Source organism: Hyalella azteca, unplaced genomic scaffold, assembly GCF_000764305.2.
Source record: "Hyalella azteca isolate HAZT.00-mixed unplaced genomic scaffold, Hazt_2.0.2 contig10992, whole genome shotgun sequence".
In the NCBI taxonomy this organism is placed as follows: Eukaryota; Metazoa; Arthropoda; class Malacostraca; order Amphipoda; family Hyalellidae; genus Hyalella; species Hyalella azteca.
Genome location: NW_025941005.1, coordinates 124668 through 145739, shown reverse-complemented (window position 1 = coordinate 145739; position 21072 = coordinate 124668). Strand labels below are relative to the sequence as shown.

Genomic DNA, 21072 nt, shown 5'->3' with positions numbered 1-21072 from the left:
CCATCTCTTGCAATTTCATCAATTTCCTAGATGCACCGCACCAACAACACGCGGGTTATGCCTCTTGACGTGAGGCGGCTATACTTTACATTGTAGGTTCAGTTTACCTCATAGGCCCAGCTGCGCTGCAAATTTTAGCATATGACAATATTATTGACAATATTATTAATTATGATGAGCCAAATCCTCCACAGCTATATGCTATACTCTGTCCCTCAAGACCTGATTTGCTTTGCTGCTCGGGATCAGCGTTTCTTTGCTAACAAAACCCGGGACGGGATAAAGTTTTCAGCTACTTTCCACCCGATTCAAGTCTAAATAGTAAGCTAAGATTCGAAGCAAAACCAAAAAATACATATTCAAATAACTGGCACAAAGGTCGTCAGGCTAGAACCTGTTGTTCTTGGTTCTCGTCTTCGATGGTGCACCTATCCGCCAGCACACAGATCCGGTGCGGTGGAAGCTCTAATTTAGTTCTATTTTACTTGACTTTATAGTATTTAGTTATTGTAGCGGTCATAGTTATAGTAGCAGTTATAGTTATATTTTTAATAGCAATGTATAATTATAGGACTAAGTTTAGAGTTGTAGTTATTTTTATAGCAATTGCTTTCAAGATTTAGTTGTGATTATAGTTATCGTCAGAGTAATAAATTTCAAGTTATGGTTAAAAGTTAACATTATAATCAATTTTAATGAGTTTTATGCAACTGAAAAGGTTTTTTAGGATAAATAGGAGAGCATCAGGCACCTCTCGATCGTGGGCTCAGAACTTTAACAACTTATACAGCACACTTCTACGACCTTTAGGGCGCATGCCAGTACTATAGGGCAGGTCCCGCGCTCGTGGTAAGCTCCAGACGTCGTATGATAGATGTCTGAGGCTAGAATGTGAACGCTTAAAGTTGAATAGGTATATTTAAAAAATATTTTAAGATACGTGAACATCATACGTGAACAGGTTGTTGTGTGGCTGAAAATGGAGAGAGACCATATGAGTCGTCGAGGCTAGGCATATGATCAAATCCATTGAATATCTATTTATAAGCACATTAATTCACTAAGGTTAAAAAACAAGGTTTAATATAGTGAAATATAATCACTTAAACTAAGGATTCTAAAATTTAGGTAGCAGGCGAATCCACGACCGTATAGGCCTACTTAAGCAACACAAATGAAGGCGAAGGTGCGACCGGCAGAAGTATGTGGTCACGTCTCATTAACAGGGGTTGCTTAATTTCATACATCTGCTGCTGCGGATCTGCTTTGCATTAATGCCCGAAACCTTCGATCAAAATGACCGAGTACCTTGCTTAACACTTTTCAATTTTTGCCTAAATACTTGCATTAAATTTCCCCCATTTAGACTAAATATATTTTTCGTTCATGTGAGGGCGCTAACAACCCTAACGCCGCAAGGTAGATGAAGCTACTCCTCTTACAAATTTTACTCCGCTATCTCAGTGCCCATGAGACAGAAACTTCTACGTCCTCATTTCCGGCTCGCTAGTCTATTCTTCGGTGGAACTGAAGCGTCTGTAGACTCTAGGCTCTATAAACTCCAAAACTTGTCTCAGCGTCGCCTTGGGATCCCAACTTAGTTCGTTTAGCTGCATGGCTGGCCCTTGCGTACGCAAAGGAAATCCGATGAGCAGAGGGCATTCATCTCGTGGTCCGATCCTGTACATTCAGTGTGAATGCGCAGTGGCGTTCACTCTCTTGGATGAATTGGCGTTCACTCTCTTGGAATTTTGGATGAAATTAATCTTAGAATAATTCACTGTGAATGCGACTGCGCAGTCGCATCAATTCACTCCCTTCATGATGAAGTTGATTTTGGATGAAGGTAATATTAGAATAATTCACTGTAAATGCGCAGTGAATGCGACTGTGCAGTCGCATTCATTCTCTTCAAGATGAAGTTGATTTTGTATGAAAGTAATCTTAGAATAATTTTACCATGTTTTTTTTTTGGCGTTTTGCGAGTCTAAAATTGCTAAGTAAAACTGCGCTTGTCGAACTTCGCTCGTTTAGTTATCCAATAGCGGTTGTTTAAAGATTATCGGCATCGAAGTTTGAGAATGAGATTTGGCCGTGATTGAAAAAAATATATATATGTGTACATAAAATTAGCCATTCACGCATACCTGGATCATTTCATTGTGAATTGCTTGTGTTTACCTTTATTTCGAGATATTTAAATATTCATTTAGCGAAGTTAATACTTTATGCACCGCATATGCTACACTCCGTGCTCCTTGCTCTAATGTAGGCAAGCAGTTTGTTTCAGGTCGATAATTTGAGAGAGATGATACTGCGAAAGAAGGCATGGTAAAAGGCACAAAATTATTGGATCTCTGTTTATAATGTGCCTTTTGTGCCGTATATTGGATCTCCGTTTATGATATTCGAACACATATCGATAGTCTCGAGACCTACTACATTTTAAATAACAATTTGGCTCTAAAAACGTAACGCTATAACCACATGAAAAAGCAACACTTCAGCAAGCAAAATTCTCGTTCCCCACTCCAAATTATGAGTAGACTTTACGACACGTACCAACCACCGGCCACGAGTGGCCACAATTAGCCTGGCTGAGATTTCCCAGTATATTGTCGGAGGTCTGCTGCTGCCTCGCGGAGCAGTGCAGTGTACCAGCGCTATCTTCCTCAGTGTGGCGAGAGCGCTGTGGTTGAGTGCACCCAACATTTCCTCTTGGTTCCACCATGCCTCAGTGTGGCGAGAGCGCTGTGGTTGAGTGCACCAAGCATTCCCTCTTGATTCCACCGCGCCTCAGTGTGGCGAGGGCGCTGTGGTTGAGTGCACCAAACATTCCCTCCTGATTCCACCGCGCTCTAAAATTCCGTCTTACTCGCTAACTACCTCGATTCTTCCTAGTATTTGGTAGATTTTCCTCCAGAGTCGATTCAGTATATTTGCGCTAATCTGCAAAAGTTTGCGTGCATTTTGAAACTGTTTAACAAATTTCCTTTGCAGAAAGAGCACAATTTTAGAGATTATTCACGAATGTATGTGGAACTTTCTTGTAATTATTAATTTCACATGTATTTTATACCACGGGAAATGCATTCTAAACATTAAGTAGTCATTTATTTGGTGTGTTTTGTTTGTAGATTAAATCACGTCCCAAATCGATATCTCAAACGTTATCTTTTTTATTCAGTTATCTCCTAAGAACTTTAAAATGATTTTCTCGGAAAATTCTATTTATCGTCTGCATTTATGTCAATAATTAGTTTTTGGTGTATAGTTAGACCCTTATAGTCGATTTAGAAGAACCTCAGGCAGCTTTGTGCATTTGCTAGTTCTTTTTGTTAAGGAGTCGGAATTGCGTCTTTGGTAAAATTACATTAGTTAGTAGAAGGATTACGATTCATTTTGGGAGACATTTTTTTTTATAAAATTACACAGTTCGTTCAATGGTGGCTCTTGTGTTCGCTTTTTTTGCAGGATATCACATTTCGTTCGATTGCGACCCAAGATGTCGTTTCTCAGTCTCACGGACGATTACTGAAGTGAATGACATGAACTTGACCGCGGGCAATGGTCTTGAATGCGTTGGTCGGCGCGACTGCAGCTGTCATTGGCTTTTCACGAGCCACGAATATTTCAGTGCTTGACAGTTCTCTAAGACTTCACTTATGAAGAATATGCGTGTGAATTTTTTGACTCCCCACATCTACAAGTGTTTTTTGGAGCTCAGTTTGTGCCATCGCTGTTTTCCGGGGTATTGCTTGTAAATCTCAGCCGACTACAATGATAATTTAGTACAGACTCACTATGAACCTCGATCGTCTCTAGAGCTTGGCTTCATTATCAACCTTTTTTAATATTGCTCTTCTATTCCTACGCAATCGATTTTAAAACTCATAGATTTATTTCAACATAGCATATGCATTAAAAATATAAAGCTCATGGAATTCGTTGTACAGAAGCTCCATCTATATTTACTATATAGTGTAAAAGAAATCGGCGAGAACTGCTACAAATTATCCCTCACGGCCTAATTTTTATCGCAAGTTACTCGCCTTTTATTGATGGGGTGCCTTGCGTCCGGTGTTACTGACGGCCAGAAAAAGCGCGTGATGAATTGCTTTGGAAATAATTGCTGCGTCCAAGTTTGGCGTTTTTCTTAGGGCGTTAGTCTTGAGTAGCTTACTTATAAAGTCTCAAGGTCTTAAGCTTGAAAAGACGCGTTCTGGGTCACATCGGAATCGTGGCCGACTGTGCTGTAGCTTCTGCGAGTGTTACTTATTTTGGCAAAGAAATAAATTAGCCGATCCCGATCGGTCTTCAAGCTTTAACCCTCGTCTGCTGATGCCGTCTACAGGGCCTTTGTACATAAAGCGCGAGAAACGGCATAACCTATTTCCGGTAGTTGATAATTTATGAGCTTAGCCAATATCTCTAAGGAACCGTAAGCAGTCGTCAATGCTGTTCATATCTAAAGGCCCGACTAGTAGAGTTCTGAAATCTGTATCGAGTTAAACAGACCGTACTATGTGGGAAGTGTTAGATTTTCCTTATGCAGAACACATGCGACATCACCTGGCATTAGTGAAGGAAAATTAATACTTTACTTTAGTAGTTCTTTAATTTTTTTTCATCAGGAAAAAATTAATGTTTCTTCAAAGTCTAAGCAAAACCTTGGTAATTCGCAAAGAGGATTGGAATGAGACAGAGTAATGCATAGGTACGTTTTAGTGATCCCACTAATATGAAAACATTTTCTGATAATGGATTCAAGAGATTATTCATATCTTTTATGTGTGTCTAAAAAACACCTAATGGGGAAATTTAGTTAGGCTGCAAAGTTATCGGAAAATATTATTATTTAGAACGACTTTTGTTATTTAGTTTTTATAACTAGTAATAATAAATTTATTTTTTTTTGTTATCTGACTTCTAGATTCGCGATAGGAATGCAGGCAAATTAAGTTTAATGTAAGTAATTCATACGTTGCCGTGCAAGTAATTCATACGTTGCCGTGTTTCTTACTTTGCCGTGCAAGTAATTCTTACGTTGCCGTGCAAGTAATTCTTACGTTGCCGTGCAAGTAATTCTTACTTTGCCGTGCAAGTAATTCATACGTTGCCGTGTAAGTAATTCTTACGTTGCCGGGCAAGTAATTCTTACTTTGCCGTGCAAGTAATTCATACGTTGCCGTGTAAGTAATTCTTACGTTGCCGTGCAAGTAATTCTTACTTTGCCGTGCAAGTAATTCTTACGTTGCCGTGCAAGTAATTCTTACGTTTCCATTTAAGTAAATCTTTATTGATTTTCTACCGTGTTCTCGTCGTGTTCTCAGTCCTGCGTTCAGTCTGGCAGCGACTGCGATCACCGCTCGCACCACCGTATTTCTTGCCAGCGTTGTCGAGCAGCTTCTTTTTATTTTAACTCTTAAGCGTGTTGTCGTGCGTAATATTTTATTTACTTTTACTCATATCCGTGTTGTCGTGCGTAATATTTTATTTATTTTAACTCTGAACCGTGTTGTCGTGCACTCGCTTGTCGGTGAGTCGAGTGTTGACTGCCTATCTGCAGCCGCCTCTTCTCGGCTGTCGCAATCTCTTTCAAGTTTACATTTTTAAAATCTTTACTGAAGAAATTCGCTTCATAAATATGAGTTTGTATGAATTTTGATGGTAACTATTAAATCGCTCGCATTATTTTAATTTGGGAAGAACTACGACTCTGTGCTGTTCTGTGGAGGACTATTTTTTTGGAGGGGGACAAAGGTTAGCTCTAACTTCATCGTACACATTGCGTTTTATGTAGGCCAATGAGCCTGCAAGTCTATTTTCTAGGCCCCCCAACAAGTCTTAGTTGTTCTTAGCTACTATGTACTTTCTAGATGTTTAATGAACATGTTAGTATTTTTTGTTTGCCATGTTGATGACTAAATCCGTTCCTAATTTTTCGATTAACGAATTCAGCAGTTTTAATTTCTCTCGTGAAAGTCAACACGCTGCCGCCTTCGCCTTTAGAAAATGCCAAGGCTGCTTGCTGGCACAATTTTCACGTCCTGGGCGGCTGGCTCCGGCGCAAGAGGCGTCGTCAAGTGCAAGCAATTGGCTCTTGTTTGTTGGCCGTGTCGCGGCGACCGTGTTACTTGAGCGCCACCACGATGTTGCCCGGCACTTTGCTGGGCCGTGTTACTTGAGTCGCCACGGTGTTGCACGGCACTTTGCTGGGCCGGTGTTACTTGAGTCGCCACGATGTTGCCCGGCACTTTGCTGGGCCGTGTTACTTGAGTCGCCACCACGATGTTGCCCGGCACTTTGCTGGGCCGTGTTACTTGAGTCGCCACCACGATGTTGCCCGGCACTTTGCTGGGCCGTGTTACTTGAGTCGCCACCACGATGTTGCCCGGCACTTTGCTGGGCCGTGTTACTTGAGTTGCCACTACGATGTTGCCCGGCACTTTGCTGGGCCGTGTTACTTGACTCGCCACCACGATGTTGCCCGGTACTTGGGCCGTGTTACTTGAGTCACCACCACTTGACACTTTCGCTCGCCGCATATACAGATGTTGGCATCGTAGTTCACAGCAGCACGCAGCTCTTTCACTTGGCTTCATTGCGGACGATTTCTGCAGAGGAGTCGCCGGCTCTGTTTTAGTTTATGGCTCCCATAGACTAGACTCCGCGCTGCGAGGAGAGAACCGAATTCATCTTCAATTGGAGCTTGTATTTCCTAAGTAAAAGCAAGCTCGTGTTTCTTCAGTTGTAATGCTTTATACCCGTTGCTGAATTCGACCTTATCTTATTTGGCAATTCGCAATTTTGCGTTCTTTTATTATATCTTGGCGAGTCTGTCCGCTAAATCAGCTCATTTGTGTGACCTAAAAGGAAAAACATTCAATGTGTTGCAAGATATTCTACATAATATATATTTGATCCTGCCCGCTCCAACTTACCACTCGTTCGTTTTCTCTGTACACAACAGATCAAAAAATGGGAAAATTATTACCACTCGCTTTTTACCCATGAACATTTGATATAATCATTATGAAAACCAACTAAGTGTAATCTGTAGTATGGCTCAACGAGATTGAACTTTACAATGCCAACGTTGCGTCTTGACTGACCATTATGTGTCACTGACCATTAAGTCACCATTAAGTGACTTAATGGTGACTCGCAGTGACTTGACTGACCATTAAGTGTAACTGCATTAACCCATTAATGTCCCGAATCTGCTCATGTTTGAGGCGATGCGTGCCGCGATGTAGTCAACATAACTCGCCGCGCTGAACTATATGACGGCCCTCGCAGCAGCCCCGCTGAATCTCAAGTTCATTCATATTTAATAAGTTTATTTTATTAGTGTGAATGCTGCCCAATGAGTGGTCATGCGCCAGCCTGCTGTTGGATTGATGCTAGCCTAAAATAACCCGATGCTGGCCCATGATTTGTCTGACGCTGGCCCATGATTTGTCTGACGCTGGCCCATGATTTGTCTGACGCTGGCCCATGATTTGTCTGATGCTGTCCCATGATTTGTCTGACGCTGGCCCATGATTTGTCTGATGCTGTCCCATGATTTGTCTGATGCTGGCCCATAAGTGACCCGATGCTGGCCCATAATAAAAGGCCCGATGCTGGCCCATAAAAGGCCGGACGCTGGCCCATAAAAGGCCCGATGTTTGCCCGTAAGTGTTCCGATGCAGGCACACGAGTGGCCTGATGCAGGCGCACGAGTGGCCTGATGCAGGCGCACGAGTGGCCTGATGCCGGCGCACGAGTGGCCTGATGCAGGCCCACAAGTGGCCTGATGCAGGCCCACAAGTGGTGGGATGGCGGCCCACGAGTGGCCTGATGCAGGCAGATGCTGACACTCGTCTGGATGTTTGCCAGCAGCTGCAGCTGCATTAATAACATCTGCTGCCAGCACTACACATGCAGCTGCGGAACCCAAGCCTTCCGAGCGCGCTGTTCGTGCCAATAACAACGTTCATGCCAATAACAACGTTCATGTCAATAACAACGTTCATGTCAATAACAACGTTCATGTCAATAACAACGTTTATGTCGATAACAACGTTCATATCAATAACAACGTTTATGTCGATAACAACGTTCATGTCGATAACAACGTTCATGTCGATAACAACGTTCATGTCAATAACAACGTTCATGTCAATAACAACGTTTACGTCAATAACAACGTTCATGTCAAAACAACGTTCATGTCAATAAAAACGTTCATGTCAATAACAACGTTCATGTCAATAACAACTTTCATGTCAAAACAACGTTCATGTCAATAAAAACGTTCATGTCAATAACAACGTTCATGTCGATAACAACGTTCATGTCGATAACAACGTTCATGTCAAAAACAACGTTCATGTCAATAACAACGTTTATGTCAATAACAACGTTCACGTCAATAACAACGTTCACGTCAATAACAACGTTCACGTTAATAACAACGTTCATGTCAATAACAACGTTCATGTCAATAACAACGTTCACGTCAATATTAACGTTCACGTCAGTAACATCGTTCATGTCTGTAACAACGCTTACGTCAATAACAACGTTCACGTCAATAACAACGTTCACGTCAATAACAACGTTCACGTTATTAACAACGTTCACGTCAATAACTCTTTCCATGGGTCTATAATTGAGGCTCAAACTGGTCTAGGCAGCTGTGGTCGCCTGTTGTTCGAACCTATAAGCCATATTTAACCTTAAACATTTAACTATGTTGAATAACACTTTGTCTAGTGATACATAGACATAGCTATCCGTATCTTAAGTTCTGGTAACCATTGTTGCCGTGAGTGACGAGAGCGTTTTTTTGTGTTATTTTATCCATTTATATCTCTTGATTCACTCGATGTGAAATGGCGTCAAAGAATAAATTCAACGTATTAAACATGTGACATGCCATCATTCGTGTATCACGAACAGAATATTAGCCTCAAGGATAAATCTTCAAATTTCTTATTCTCATGAAATTGTACGAGAATCATATAAAGAAGAGCACTGCAGCCGTAACATAAGATCAGCTCGTTACCTTGAGCCGCGGCGCAGGCATGCAGGTCTGCTCTCTGGATTCTTTAAGTTTGCATGCTCGAAATTGCTTGTACCTTGGCTCGGAATTTCGCATCCCTAAAAGACTCGTAATCAAGTTTAGAAAGTCTGTTACCATAGGCTTTTTCTTCGTCATACCTACGCATCGAGAGGAATTCCTGTAGTTTTACGGATGCGCGAAAAGTTTCCCTTTTCTTTCTTTACAATGAAGATTAGCATTTTACATTAGATTAGCATTTTACAACGAAAATTAGTGTTTTGCACGGCGATATATTAAGTTGTCACTCGTAATTTCGATGTTGATGGCATTTATTTGATTTTTGTGTATGAAATATCTTGAATTTTACGAAAAAATTTTGTGAACACCTGGAATTCATTTTTGTGGGGAACTTCAAAGTTCTTTAGGATTTTCGACTCCTGAGTTCTACTGATCGTAGAAGTTTGCCCGCAGAACTTACCTTACCGGCTACGTACTTTGATAAACTTTCCCCTAACACGAAAAATACCGTTTAACGAAACGTAGGAATTGAGCTAATGCGTGTAACTCCGTTCACACTACGAGTGCGCGTGAAAATTCCAAAGTTTTTTGTGTTAATCTAATTTCTAAAACAGATTTTACCCGATTGTGTAACTCAAACGTTTTTGCTGCGAGTGTAAACTGTTTTACCCAAATTTATGTTTTACCCAGTTTCTGACGTAACTTCCTTGCATTCCTACCAGTACCATCTTTAAGAAGTAAGCACTATTTATTTTTATTTATTTCCAAAGTTCAAGTCATTTTCGTGAACCTTTAAAAATGTGAATAGATTCCCCAGACAAATGTTCCCACGACGCTCTTTTCAGATTATCCTACCATACTTCGCATAAGAGATTGTGTCTGTGGATTAGAATAATTAGATAGTTATATAATTTAAATTATATTGTCATTGAATTACCTTCGAGCTTATGTAGGGTACCCTTTGTAGTTACATTATTGAATACAATAACTGTGTGAAGTATAATCATTGTGAGGTATTCTCTAAATTGTACACTGTGAGGTTTACACTACCGTGTACTGTGAGGTGCAGACACTGTCACATCCACCACCAAGTTACATTATTATAGTTACATTATTGAATACAATAACTGTGTGAAGTATAATTATTGTGAGGTATTCTCTAAATTGTACACTGTGAGGTGTACACTACCGTGTACTGTGAGGTCTGTGAGGTGCAGACACTGCGTTCACATTCACCACCAAGATGCTGAGCTCAGCTATGGGAGGTTCGGTTCGGCTCAGCCAACCTGATATCAGGAACCTGATGTACTCGCCTGCAGATTTTCATGACGATCCCAGGTTGGTTTTTTTTTTAGAAAAAAACAGAATTGAAGATGTATCTTAACCAGAACCCTGAGAATATTAGACCTCACTTGATTTTTGGGATTATTTCCCGAAAGATTTTAGCGCTCAACTCATGTGAACTGAACTGAGTTTATCAGTCGACAATTAATCACAAAAATATGATATGAAAGGTCAATTTTTCGGATTTTTTTTGCCACAATTTCTATGAACAAACGAAGTTATTTTATCATATACGTAAAGTTTGGGATGAATGTAAATCCGTCTAAGGCATTTTAGGCAATCTGTTTCGCAAGCATCAACTATCATAGAAGAGTCTCAGGCATTTTCTTTCATTTCGCTATGAACTTTTGATTCAAACTCAAGATGCATCAAATAACGATTCGAATGATTTTGCTTAACATATTGATTTATTTTTGGTGAACTTTTTGGATCAAATATCGGTCTCTCTTGCCTCGAAAGCTTCATCCAAGATCCTGTTGATGAGCTCATAATATTTACATGTTTTATCATATTCTGAACGCCCGTGAAATACATGAAATAAAGATCCTGTTGATGAGCTCAAAATATTTACATGTTTTATCTTATTCTGAACGCCCGTGAAATACATGAAATAAATCGAGCGTATTTTTCTTTAGAATACTTATTTTTATGTGCCAGATTTGAAATGTGTTTATAAACTTTTTAGTTCGCCTACTCGTGATTTTTAATTGATTCTACTGCTTACATAGCTTCCTTTTGAACCACAGCAAATATGCCTCCTCATATTTTTCCCATTCAGAAGGATTGCCGTTGTTAATTTACAATGGCACTTTGAAGATTTACGAAAGTGAGAAAAGTGGAATTTTTTGTACATATTTTGTATTCAAAAGCAGTTTCATTTTCAAGTATCAATGCTGACAATTATATGTTTATTAATCAATACTTTTTTACTAGTAGCCAATGACCGCAATATATTTATTTATTTTTACCATTCTCAAATGGACTTGTTTTTTTATATTCTAACTTTTTATCTAATTATCATTTAATTTTAAATACTTCGCTTTATAGTGCTTAATATCGTTATACTGCTCAATATCTTAATTAGTATATTGTTATTGTTATTTAGCAGACAAAATATGTTTCTCATTGTATGTTATCTTCTCTTCCCTGGAGCCTGAGTCACTCGGACATTAGCAAGCTATTCGTCCCGGGCTCCAAGGATGACCCGAGACACGCCTTGTGAGTTCCTGTTCAGTGCAGTGAAAATACCACGCTTATACAATCTGGCTTCTTATAATATCCAATGGTGAAACCAAGCTAACCCCTCGCTTCATATAATATCAATGGTGAGGGCCAAGCTAACCCCTCGCTTCATATGATATCCAATGGTGAGGGCCAAGCTAACTCCTCGCTTCATATAATATCCAATGGTGAAATCCAAGCTAACCCCTCGCTTCATATAATATCCAATGGTGAGGGCCAAGCTAACTCCTCGCTTCATATAATATCCAATGGTGAGGGCCAAGCTAACCCTTCGCTTCATATAATATCAATGGTGAGGGCCAAGCTAACCCCTCGCTTCATACATCCAATGGTGAGGGCCAAGCTAACCCCTCGCTTCATAAATATCCCAGTGAAAATGCCACGCTATAATCTGGCTTCATCAAATATCCTAATGTTGAGGCCAAGCTATCCCCTCGCTTCATCAGATATCCCAGTGTTGAGGCCAAGCTATCCCCTCGCTTCATCAGATATCCCAGTGTTGAGGTCAAGCTATCCCCTCGCTTCATCAGATATCCCAGTGTTGAGGCCAAGCTATCCCCTCGCTTCATCAGATATCCCAGTGTTGAGGCCACGCTATCCCCTCGCTTCATCAGATATCCCAGTGTTTAGGCCAAGCTATCCCCTCGCTTCATCTAATATTCAAGTGTAAATGCCGCGCCTCCTCGCTTCATCTGAGATACCATCCTACAGGCCACGATATCCCCTCGCTTCATATAATATACACTACTGAAAGCCAAGTTATCTCTTCTCTTCATAAAATATACAAAAATTTCCAATGGCGAAGGCCAAGCTTTCCTCTCGCTTCATATAATATCCCAAGACGCACGCCTGGCTGTTAGATAAAAGTCCTTATCATCCACTCACCAGCGTTTAAGTTCTATCGAGTTTCCAAAAGTCAATGATAAATTTGTTTGAGTTTTTATTTTATAGCAGGTGTGCTGATTACGTGTTTTATTGATTAATGGTTTTTAATACGTTGGTGTGCAAGTAATTTATTTTATATATTAACGATTTTAATGGCATTCAAGTATGCTTATAATTTGTTGTGGGAAGGGAGGAAGCGGAAATTATCTTAAATGAAATCAGAATTTTAGGATAATTAACTGGCTGTTTGCTTCGAAAAAAGTTACGGAATAATACCGATTCTCGGAGAACGCAGATAATAATTCAATTGGTACTGCAATAAAGCGTCAGCTTTTACGAAAAATTGTTTCGCTATCTTGCCATGTATCTGACCAAACCCTCCCTCTTCACTAAGTTACAAAAACTGCCCCGTCACCGCAAGACGATGCTACAACAAAAATGTTATTAGGATGCGTCAACCTCTATCGAATTTTATTTTCACCAAACGTTCAATATTAATGCATAGACTTGATTTAATTTATGTTTAATGTGAAGAACAAATTTGGAGATTTCAAAGAAGTGTTTGCGTTTGGTTTAAAGGCTTAAATGAATTGGAATAGTTTTGTTATTTATATTTGTTGCGAAGAGCAAGAATGGAGTCCAATGATTTGAGAGACATTTCTCTCTTGCCACGCGCCGTTAGCATCTTCATTTGATTACGACGTAGCAACCATTGCTCTTAATTTAGCCCGATGCATTTGGCTCGTATACAATGATAAGTACTTAAAGCTTTACTTATTTGACTGTTCAGTGTAGCTTTTTGCGACGAAGGGGATTCTTTCAGTCTAAGATGCGCCGTAGTGTTTCATCGTGATTTTATGTCCCAAAAAAATATCGGTTGATATGCGACAAAACTTTCTTGACTTTCTCCGTGCGTGTTGAATTTACAAGAGTTCAGCCTGTACTCTCTATTCGATACGACTTAAAAAAATAAGTCAATTATTTCAACATAGTTTTCTCCTTCCATATTATTTTTTTTAAGTATTCCCTTATGACGAAACTGTCTCACTGCGTACAATTTGTTCCACCAGTAATCACGTACTGCGAAGTTAATTAAAGTTAGCGCCTATACAGTCCTTAATTATAGCGGAATTAATTCCTTTTTAAGTGGCGGTCGTTCAACAACCATTTCGCAAGCGGTCTGTGGAGGAACGTCTCACCGCGGCCGACCGCCCTCCGCAGCCATCATTGTAGTCAGGCCCCCGCTGCATTTCAATTGAGTTGCAGCAGTCGCCGGCCACTGCCCTGTATTCGTGAGACATTCAAGTGGCCCTTGAAATTCCTCATCATTTTCATGGCTTTGCCGAAGGCTCTCAAGTTCAGGGCCCATACTTTCAAAAAAGTTAAGAGTTCGATAGTTCATCAGACAATCATTGACGGCCTTTCAAGCAAAATCCACCAATCATAGACAAGAAAATAGAACGTAAGTACTTACGTTCACTTAGCGAGTTTTGAAAGTATGGCCCCAAGATATTTACGTCTTTGCGGCTGTGCTCCTTGGAAGCTTAACTGTTTCATGCCGTCATTGTTTGCTGCCTCGTTGGTCAGCATTATAAGTTATTCGTAACTGCTGCTATCTCGTAGTTTATAAGTATTTTTCATGTCTCTATTTATCAAAAGATTTGCAATCTTTCTATTTATGCAGGAATTAATAGATCGAAATGGCTTCGAAGCCAGTGGGGAGTCGAGGTGATAAACCTTTGGTTTCACCGTGTCACGAAATATACATTATTTGAAGATGGGAAGCTTTGCGTGAATAGTTCTCTACCACATCTGCATTGTTGCCACTTAGCTTTTTTACCGTTCCATGTATTCACTCTCGGCTTGGATAACTAAAATAACTCAAATTTCAGGAAGCGATTCAATTAATAAGAGATTTTTTATTATATTTCGTACCGTGTAGCTCGCGTCTCCATATCGAATATGTCTTCCCTGCCGTACGCCTTGGTCAGAGCTTGCATGCAAATGGAATAATTTGGCTGGCAAAAAAAAATCAGTTAAGCGACTTTCTGAATAATATTCGTGCTGCTAGCTTGGCAGAACTTCTGTGAATGAGACACATGCTCTCGTAATTTCGTTAAAATATGTATTTGCTGAACGAACTTTACGTAAGTTCTCTCTATAAGATCAATGTCTTATTATTAATTATAAAAAATGAGTGTTAGAAATTATAAAACTTTTCTCTAATATTTGGTGTTTTTTATGTGCGAGAATCTGCGTAAAATCAGCATACCAGTAGCTGAAGTAGTTTTTTTTCTTGCTCACGGAAAAGTATCAAGTCGAATAAAAAATTATACCCAGCTTGCATGTGCAAAATAAGATGGCCCTAAGATTTATGGAAAATCATAAAGTGACAAAAATTTTATATGCAGAAACACAGAAAATCAATTTTTAATAAATGTAATTAATTATTGCGGAAATGTCAAAACGCCCAGTGAATAGGTTCAGGAAAAATGATGCTCTATTTCTTCATCTTATTATTTTTTCTTATTTATCTTATAATTTTTTAATAGGTATTGCTCTATTCCCAATCAAAATGGTGATTAACTCACAAAAAATATCCATGGCAAAACAGCCCAAGCATTTCTCTGACCAGTGAAGTGTTTTTTTCATTCTCTCTGCGCACGGTTGCACCGCGGTCTGTCATCCCGCTCTTGGACGTCAACATCTAATTAACTAAAACTACACAAGTCCCCCTTAGAGACACTAGTTTTCCTTCTAACTCGCGCCGCCAATAAAGAAAACCACGCCCGTTGTTAGATTCCTTTCTCACGTTACATTAATATCTAGAGGTGTAATTTCACTTTTCCATTGCCATTCTGTAAATAATTGCATTATTTTTTGAGTTTGGCAAGTAGCGGTGGCTAGTGACGCGCCAGCTGTCACTAGCCACTCAAGTTGTGACGTCACACGACTCGTCGGAGGTGCTGTAGCCTCCCTTATGCCTGCCCCCAAATTTGAAGGAGGCAAACCCTAAACGCAAGAGCTGACTCAGCCACCTCCGATTATGAGAGCTGAATTTTCCATCTCTGATTCCGAGAACTGACTCTGCCACCCGCCAATTGTTAGAGCTGACTGTCATCATCGAACCCCTAGTGCTGACTCTGCTTTCTAAAAGTCCCGGAGCTGACTCTGTCACCCCTTAATTCCAAGAGCTGACGCTGCCACCCTCAAATCCAAGAGCTGACTCTGCCACCTCTAATTCCAAGCGATGACTCTTCCACCCTCAAATCCAAGAGCCAACTCTGCCCTTGCCCAATCCAACAGCTGACTCTGCCACCCTAATATCCAAGAGCTGACTCTGCCCCCGCCATGTCTAAGAGCTGACTATGTTTGCTGTCAGCTCTATTTGTGGTGTTGCCTTTGCTAATTCCTGGTGGCGGGATGAAGCAAGGCTTACTGTGTCCTTGACTGGAGATTAATCTTGCTCGAGTCTACAGCTGCTGGGAAGGTCAATGGAATTTACGCTGGACTTACTTGCGGCAGTGAAGAGCTACGAGAATATTAATTCTACCCTTTTGTATTATTATTCAATTGTATCCAATTTTACAGTGTTCTATAAATGTTGACGGATTTACTATTGATATGTTTTCACTTAAACATTTATTTATGATTATTTTATCATTATTACTAATAATAATATTAACATAACATAATAAATAACATTATTAACTGTTATCAATTATGAATAAATGTCTTTCGCAAGAAGTTTCAGATTTTCTTGGAGCGCGTGCTACACTCTGAATTAATTCGAAAAATCTTATCTCTTAAGAAATATTCATTCTTTCCAAATTTTCATTGAAAATTGTTTGCAACTTTTGAACATTATTATAGTCTCTGGCCTGAACTTTGTTTCGAAATATTGAGAGACTCCTTGCATACACATTCTGGCTTTCGGACTTGAAAATATTGTTCCTCTTACAAAAAGATGAGCGTTGTTTTAACTCTTATCAAAATTGATCTTTATAATTAATTTGTGCCGCCCTTCCATTAATTTTTTAACTTAATCGCTCTCGCCGGGACGCACAATTTAGTCCAATTATATTCATTAGGACATATTGGGATGAGCTTTCTGTGCGTAGTTCAAAATTGAAACAAACCAAATAAAAAATGGAACTGAATTGGAACTGTGTCAAATTTTGGAAAAAAAGTTACCCATCTTCCCATAAGTTTAATTCTTTTCACGATTTGCACCGGTCCGGAAGTTGAATTGTTTTCATGCGGTCGTCCGGGCACTATTGAGCTGTACGACAACATCGTCCTCAAAGAACTGCACTGCGGCACAAGCCGAAAACGTTCGACCAGACGTACGACTTGGAAGAGAGCTCGCCATGTAGGCTCTCCTAAAGCCGCCTCTGCTCCCTGAAGAATACGAGTTTCTAACTTTGGATCAAAATCAGTCAAGTAGAAGTCTTTTATGGAAGAACTTTTATATCGGGGCTGTGATGCTTTGTCGGATGTGGTCTTGTATAAGATCAAAAGAATTTTGACCTATATTTAATATTATATAAGATCTCCTGAGCATTTTCTGTCCTGACTCTTACTCATTCGTTTACAAAATGCATTACAGTTTAGAAATTGAAACATTCGAATGTTGGAATTGCCCTGGCGACATTCACGAACTATATACATGTTCTAGATGCTAGTGGCAACAAGGAACTTGCACGAGTTTTCATGATTTGAATTTGACCAGAGTCATTGCATCATTGATGTTTAATATTCCGAATACGATATTTGTAAAGATGATAAACGCGGAGAGATAAGTCATTAATTCATTAGTTTTTTAAAAGTTATTAAAAAAATTTAAAAGTTAATAAAGGTAAACTTATTTTATTTTATAAAATAAGGATATATAGTGTCTTCGTGAACCCGTTGAATAAAATGCTGTTAGATTGATTTGCAGCGTTTTTTTTTGGGGGGGGGGGGAAATCGCCTGTTTTTGAACCCAGCTTCGGTCTTACTTTAGTTACAAGTTTCCTGTTCAACTGATCTTCCCCGCAGTCTTAATCATACGCCATCAATCATTATTTGTTGAATAATGAACTCGACAATCGTTACTAATGAGCGTAATTAATAACGTCATCAGGAATTTAAAAGCAAAGAAAATACCACAAAAATTCACCATATCTTTATAAGAGAAAACGTTTCGGAGTCCAGCTCCATCGTCAGTTCAAAACACAAAATTCTGTTCATTTTCTAGGACTGAACTTTTTCTGAACAGAATTTTGTGTTTTGAACTGACGATGGAGCTGGACTCCGAAACGTTTTCTCTTATAAAGATATGGTGAATTTTTGTGGTATTTTCTTTGCTTTTAAATTCCTGGTTAACTTGCGATTCAAGCAAACAAGTGATTTTAATACTTAATAACGTCATGTTTTGCCTATTGTAGCTATAAATGTTCTGCGCGCATGATGGGACAGTTTATTTGAGCTAAATAATAAACGGGTGAGCTTTGATTGTTTATTAACTCTGAAAACGTGATTTTCTCCCCTGTTTCTGATTTTTCATTATAAAATTACCATGCAGATTTTCATTTTTTTTTCAAATGCCACGCTTTCAAATATAACAATAAAACCTTAATACGTGCATTTTCATTTTTTTATTATATATATTATGCTGATACTGAAAACAATTTCATTTTCACAATACTTATTTAGTATAGCAGGAACTGTAGTGCACAGTATTCAGTTACTATAGTCCACAAATGTCTTAGTGTTTTGCTGTAGCAATTAACAATGTTGTTTTCTAGATACCGTAGTGGTGCGCCGTAGTGAAATACTTCGCTATGCAAAATAGTGGTAGAGGCTTACTAGTCTGGTTTCTAGTGAGCTTGTATTTAAGTTCTAGTATTTTTAGGTCCAAGACTGTGATAGCAGTTCCTAGCAGTTCGTCTGTATGAGGTAGCCTCACTCAGAGGAATGTATGGGCCAAATTGTCCAAATAGTGAATCACTTTCTACACGTTGCACTGATTCCTATATTTTTCAAGCCATATTGTGTCGGGATGACCCACGCAAGTGCAAAAAGTTGATCGCTATTTGGCCAAAGTCTTACTAGTTTCTCCGAGCGCAGTCGTTGCATGAATGTTTTCTAATGAGACGCTCCCTCCTTTGCAGAATGTCACTGTAAGTAAACTACGAATGCTGTAGACGTTCATCTTCGGGTTCTGCATGAGATGATAGTGAGTTATGTGCGTGGTCCTGCTCCCTCATTAACCAGGTCACCATTTAAAATAACTAATGAAATAATCCGACATTCTTTGCCATAATTAAGGATATTCTTTTTGTCTGAATGATTTGCACTGATGGGAAATTTACATTAATTCATCCGCGAAGAGATTCCAAATGTTCAACCTTTTTGAATTCCAAAGCGGATTTGAATTAGAAAAAATATTTTATTGTCAATCTAGCGTTGAGTAAACATCGAAAAATATGAGAAAGTCGAATTGCTATTCTCGTGTGGGCTTTTCGCACGTCTGAATGTAAACTTCGATTTCTTCGTTGGCGTTCATTTTACAACGCAAGTTATAAACCCTCACCTTTCGTGTGTCTCGTGACACCATCTTGAAATTATTTTTGTTTATAATTCGTTGTCGTGGCGAGACTTAACAAGGCATTTGAATGATTGTCTTGGATTGCTTCGTAATGCATGGAGCTTATTTTCGTTCACTGCTATTAGTCTTTCTGTCCGACTTCTGCCGATTGTTTCTTCTTTCGATTCGCATTAACATTGGGTCAAATTAATTTTATTACTATAATTCTTTTGTGTTGTTTGCATATCAACCGACGGAACAAAAATAAGGTAGTTACGTTTTTTATGCTTGACAGTTGTGCAAGATATCGACAATTTGTTTTACTTTTCTTAATGCGATTCTTTGCTAATCAGAAATTAAACGTTCGAACAATAAATAACCCATGTTGATCTTTACACAGCACAAATTATACAATATGTTTTACTGTTTTTTGTGTTTCGCTGAACATCCATTCATTCTCTCTGCAGTTGGTAGCTTATCAACTGCTGATCAAGATATAAATTTCTAATCATTATAGCCACGCAATCCGTACGTGGGCTTTTAAATATAATTATTAATAATAATAAATTAGCAATAAAAAATAATATTAATATTATTAGTAATAAATTAATATTTTAAATAGAAATATTAGTTTTTAGTTAACACACAGACGGTAACTTGATGCACATTACCTCGACACGGGTAACGTATCTGATGAGTATTGATGATACAAGGAAATAGCATTACGCGTATCGGCTAATATCTCCGTTATGGCTCACGGCGCCAGCAAAGAAACTTAGACCTTAGATGAGTAAATTCTGGCTGACGTTAATAGCGGGATTTGTGAAGGACCTTTGCGTATTGTGCATTCGAACATATTTATGAATATGGTTTCTAACATTAAATTACGTTTGATGATGGTTAATATTTTGCAATAAGATCTTGAAGAGCTACGAGGACGTCTTGCAAATTTCTTGCTTAACATTCACATCTCGTAGTAAATGACGTACCAGAAAGCATGTTGCTGCACCTGCTTCTATCGCGTTCGTTGCATTAGCGACTATTTATTTACAATTTTTACAAAATTTATTCCAATTGCAATTTCGAACAGTGTTGCTCAATTTCAATGTCTGTAGCAAACAGTATTGCTGTATTCCAATTTCTCTAGCAAACAGTATTGCTCTATTTCAATTACTCTAACAAACAGTATTGCTCTATTTCAATTTCTTTAGCAAACAGTATTGCTCTATTTCGATTTCTCTAGCAAACAGTATTGCTCTATTTCAATTTCTCTAGCAAACAGTATTGCTCTATTTTATTTCTCTAGCAAACAGTATTGCTCTATTTCAATTTCTCTAGCAAACAGTGTTGCTCTATTTTATTTCTCTAGCAAACAGTATTGGTCTATTTCAATTTCTCTAGCAAACAGTGTTGCTCTATTCCAATTTCTCTAGCAAACAGTGTTGCTCTATTTCAATTTCTCTAGCAAACAGTGTTGCTCTATTTCAATTTCACCAGCAAACTGCTGCTTTGAGATATAGCGATAAACTAGCATCACTTGATTAAAAATCGCCTCAGCGTCGTTCTTATTATAGTTAGTCATCAACGAAGCACTAATCGCGGGATTGAATTCTGCTCCTAATTTATTTCTCAACTTGTTCTTTGATGTGAAGTCTCGCACGCGCGAGGCTCGAAATAGTAAAGTTACGCCTCCACGAGTGGCTAATGCTCTGAACACTCTGACTGATGATTGGCTTTGCTGGAAACTCTTCTCAATATAATAATATCTCTAGAGAGGAGTATTTCAACGATTGATATTTCATTGCTTACTAGACGATTGCTTCATTGCAAGAGTTTGCGTCATCTTTAACAGTTTATTACCTTGCATCTTGCCAGTTGAAAGAACTGCAGTTTTCTATGCATTCGAGCTTAGAGAAAGTCGAGAAAGATTACAAGTTCATATGTTACTAAGTGCGTTTAA

General features: G+C 38.9%; 1 protein-coding gene across 2 annotated transcripts in view; it reads left to right on the top strand.

The window, feature by feature from the left end:
* The first annotated feature begins 10153 nt into the window (after positions 1-10153).
* The window catches only part of LOC108669814 (voltage-gated potassium channel subunit beta-2), a 106011-nt gene continuing 95092 nt past the window's right edge, over positions 10154-21072 (top strand). For both annotated transcript variants that reach the window (XM_018157223.2, XM_018157224.2), the window contains exons 1-3: positions 10154-10408; positions 11567-11632; positions 18697-18705. In XM_018157223.2, coding sequence (XP_018012712.1) covers positions 10314-10408; positions 11567-11632; positions 18697-18705 — 170 coding nt within the window. In that variant the 5' untranslated portion in view covers positions 10154-10313. The remainder of the gene's footprint in view (positions 10409-11566; positions 11633-18696; positions 18706-21072) is intronic.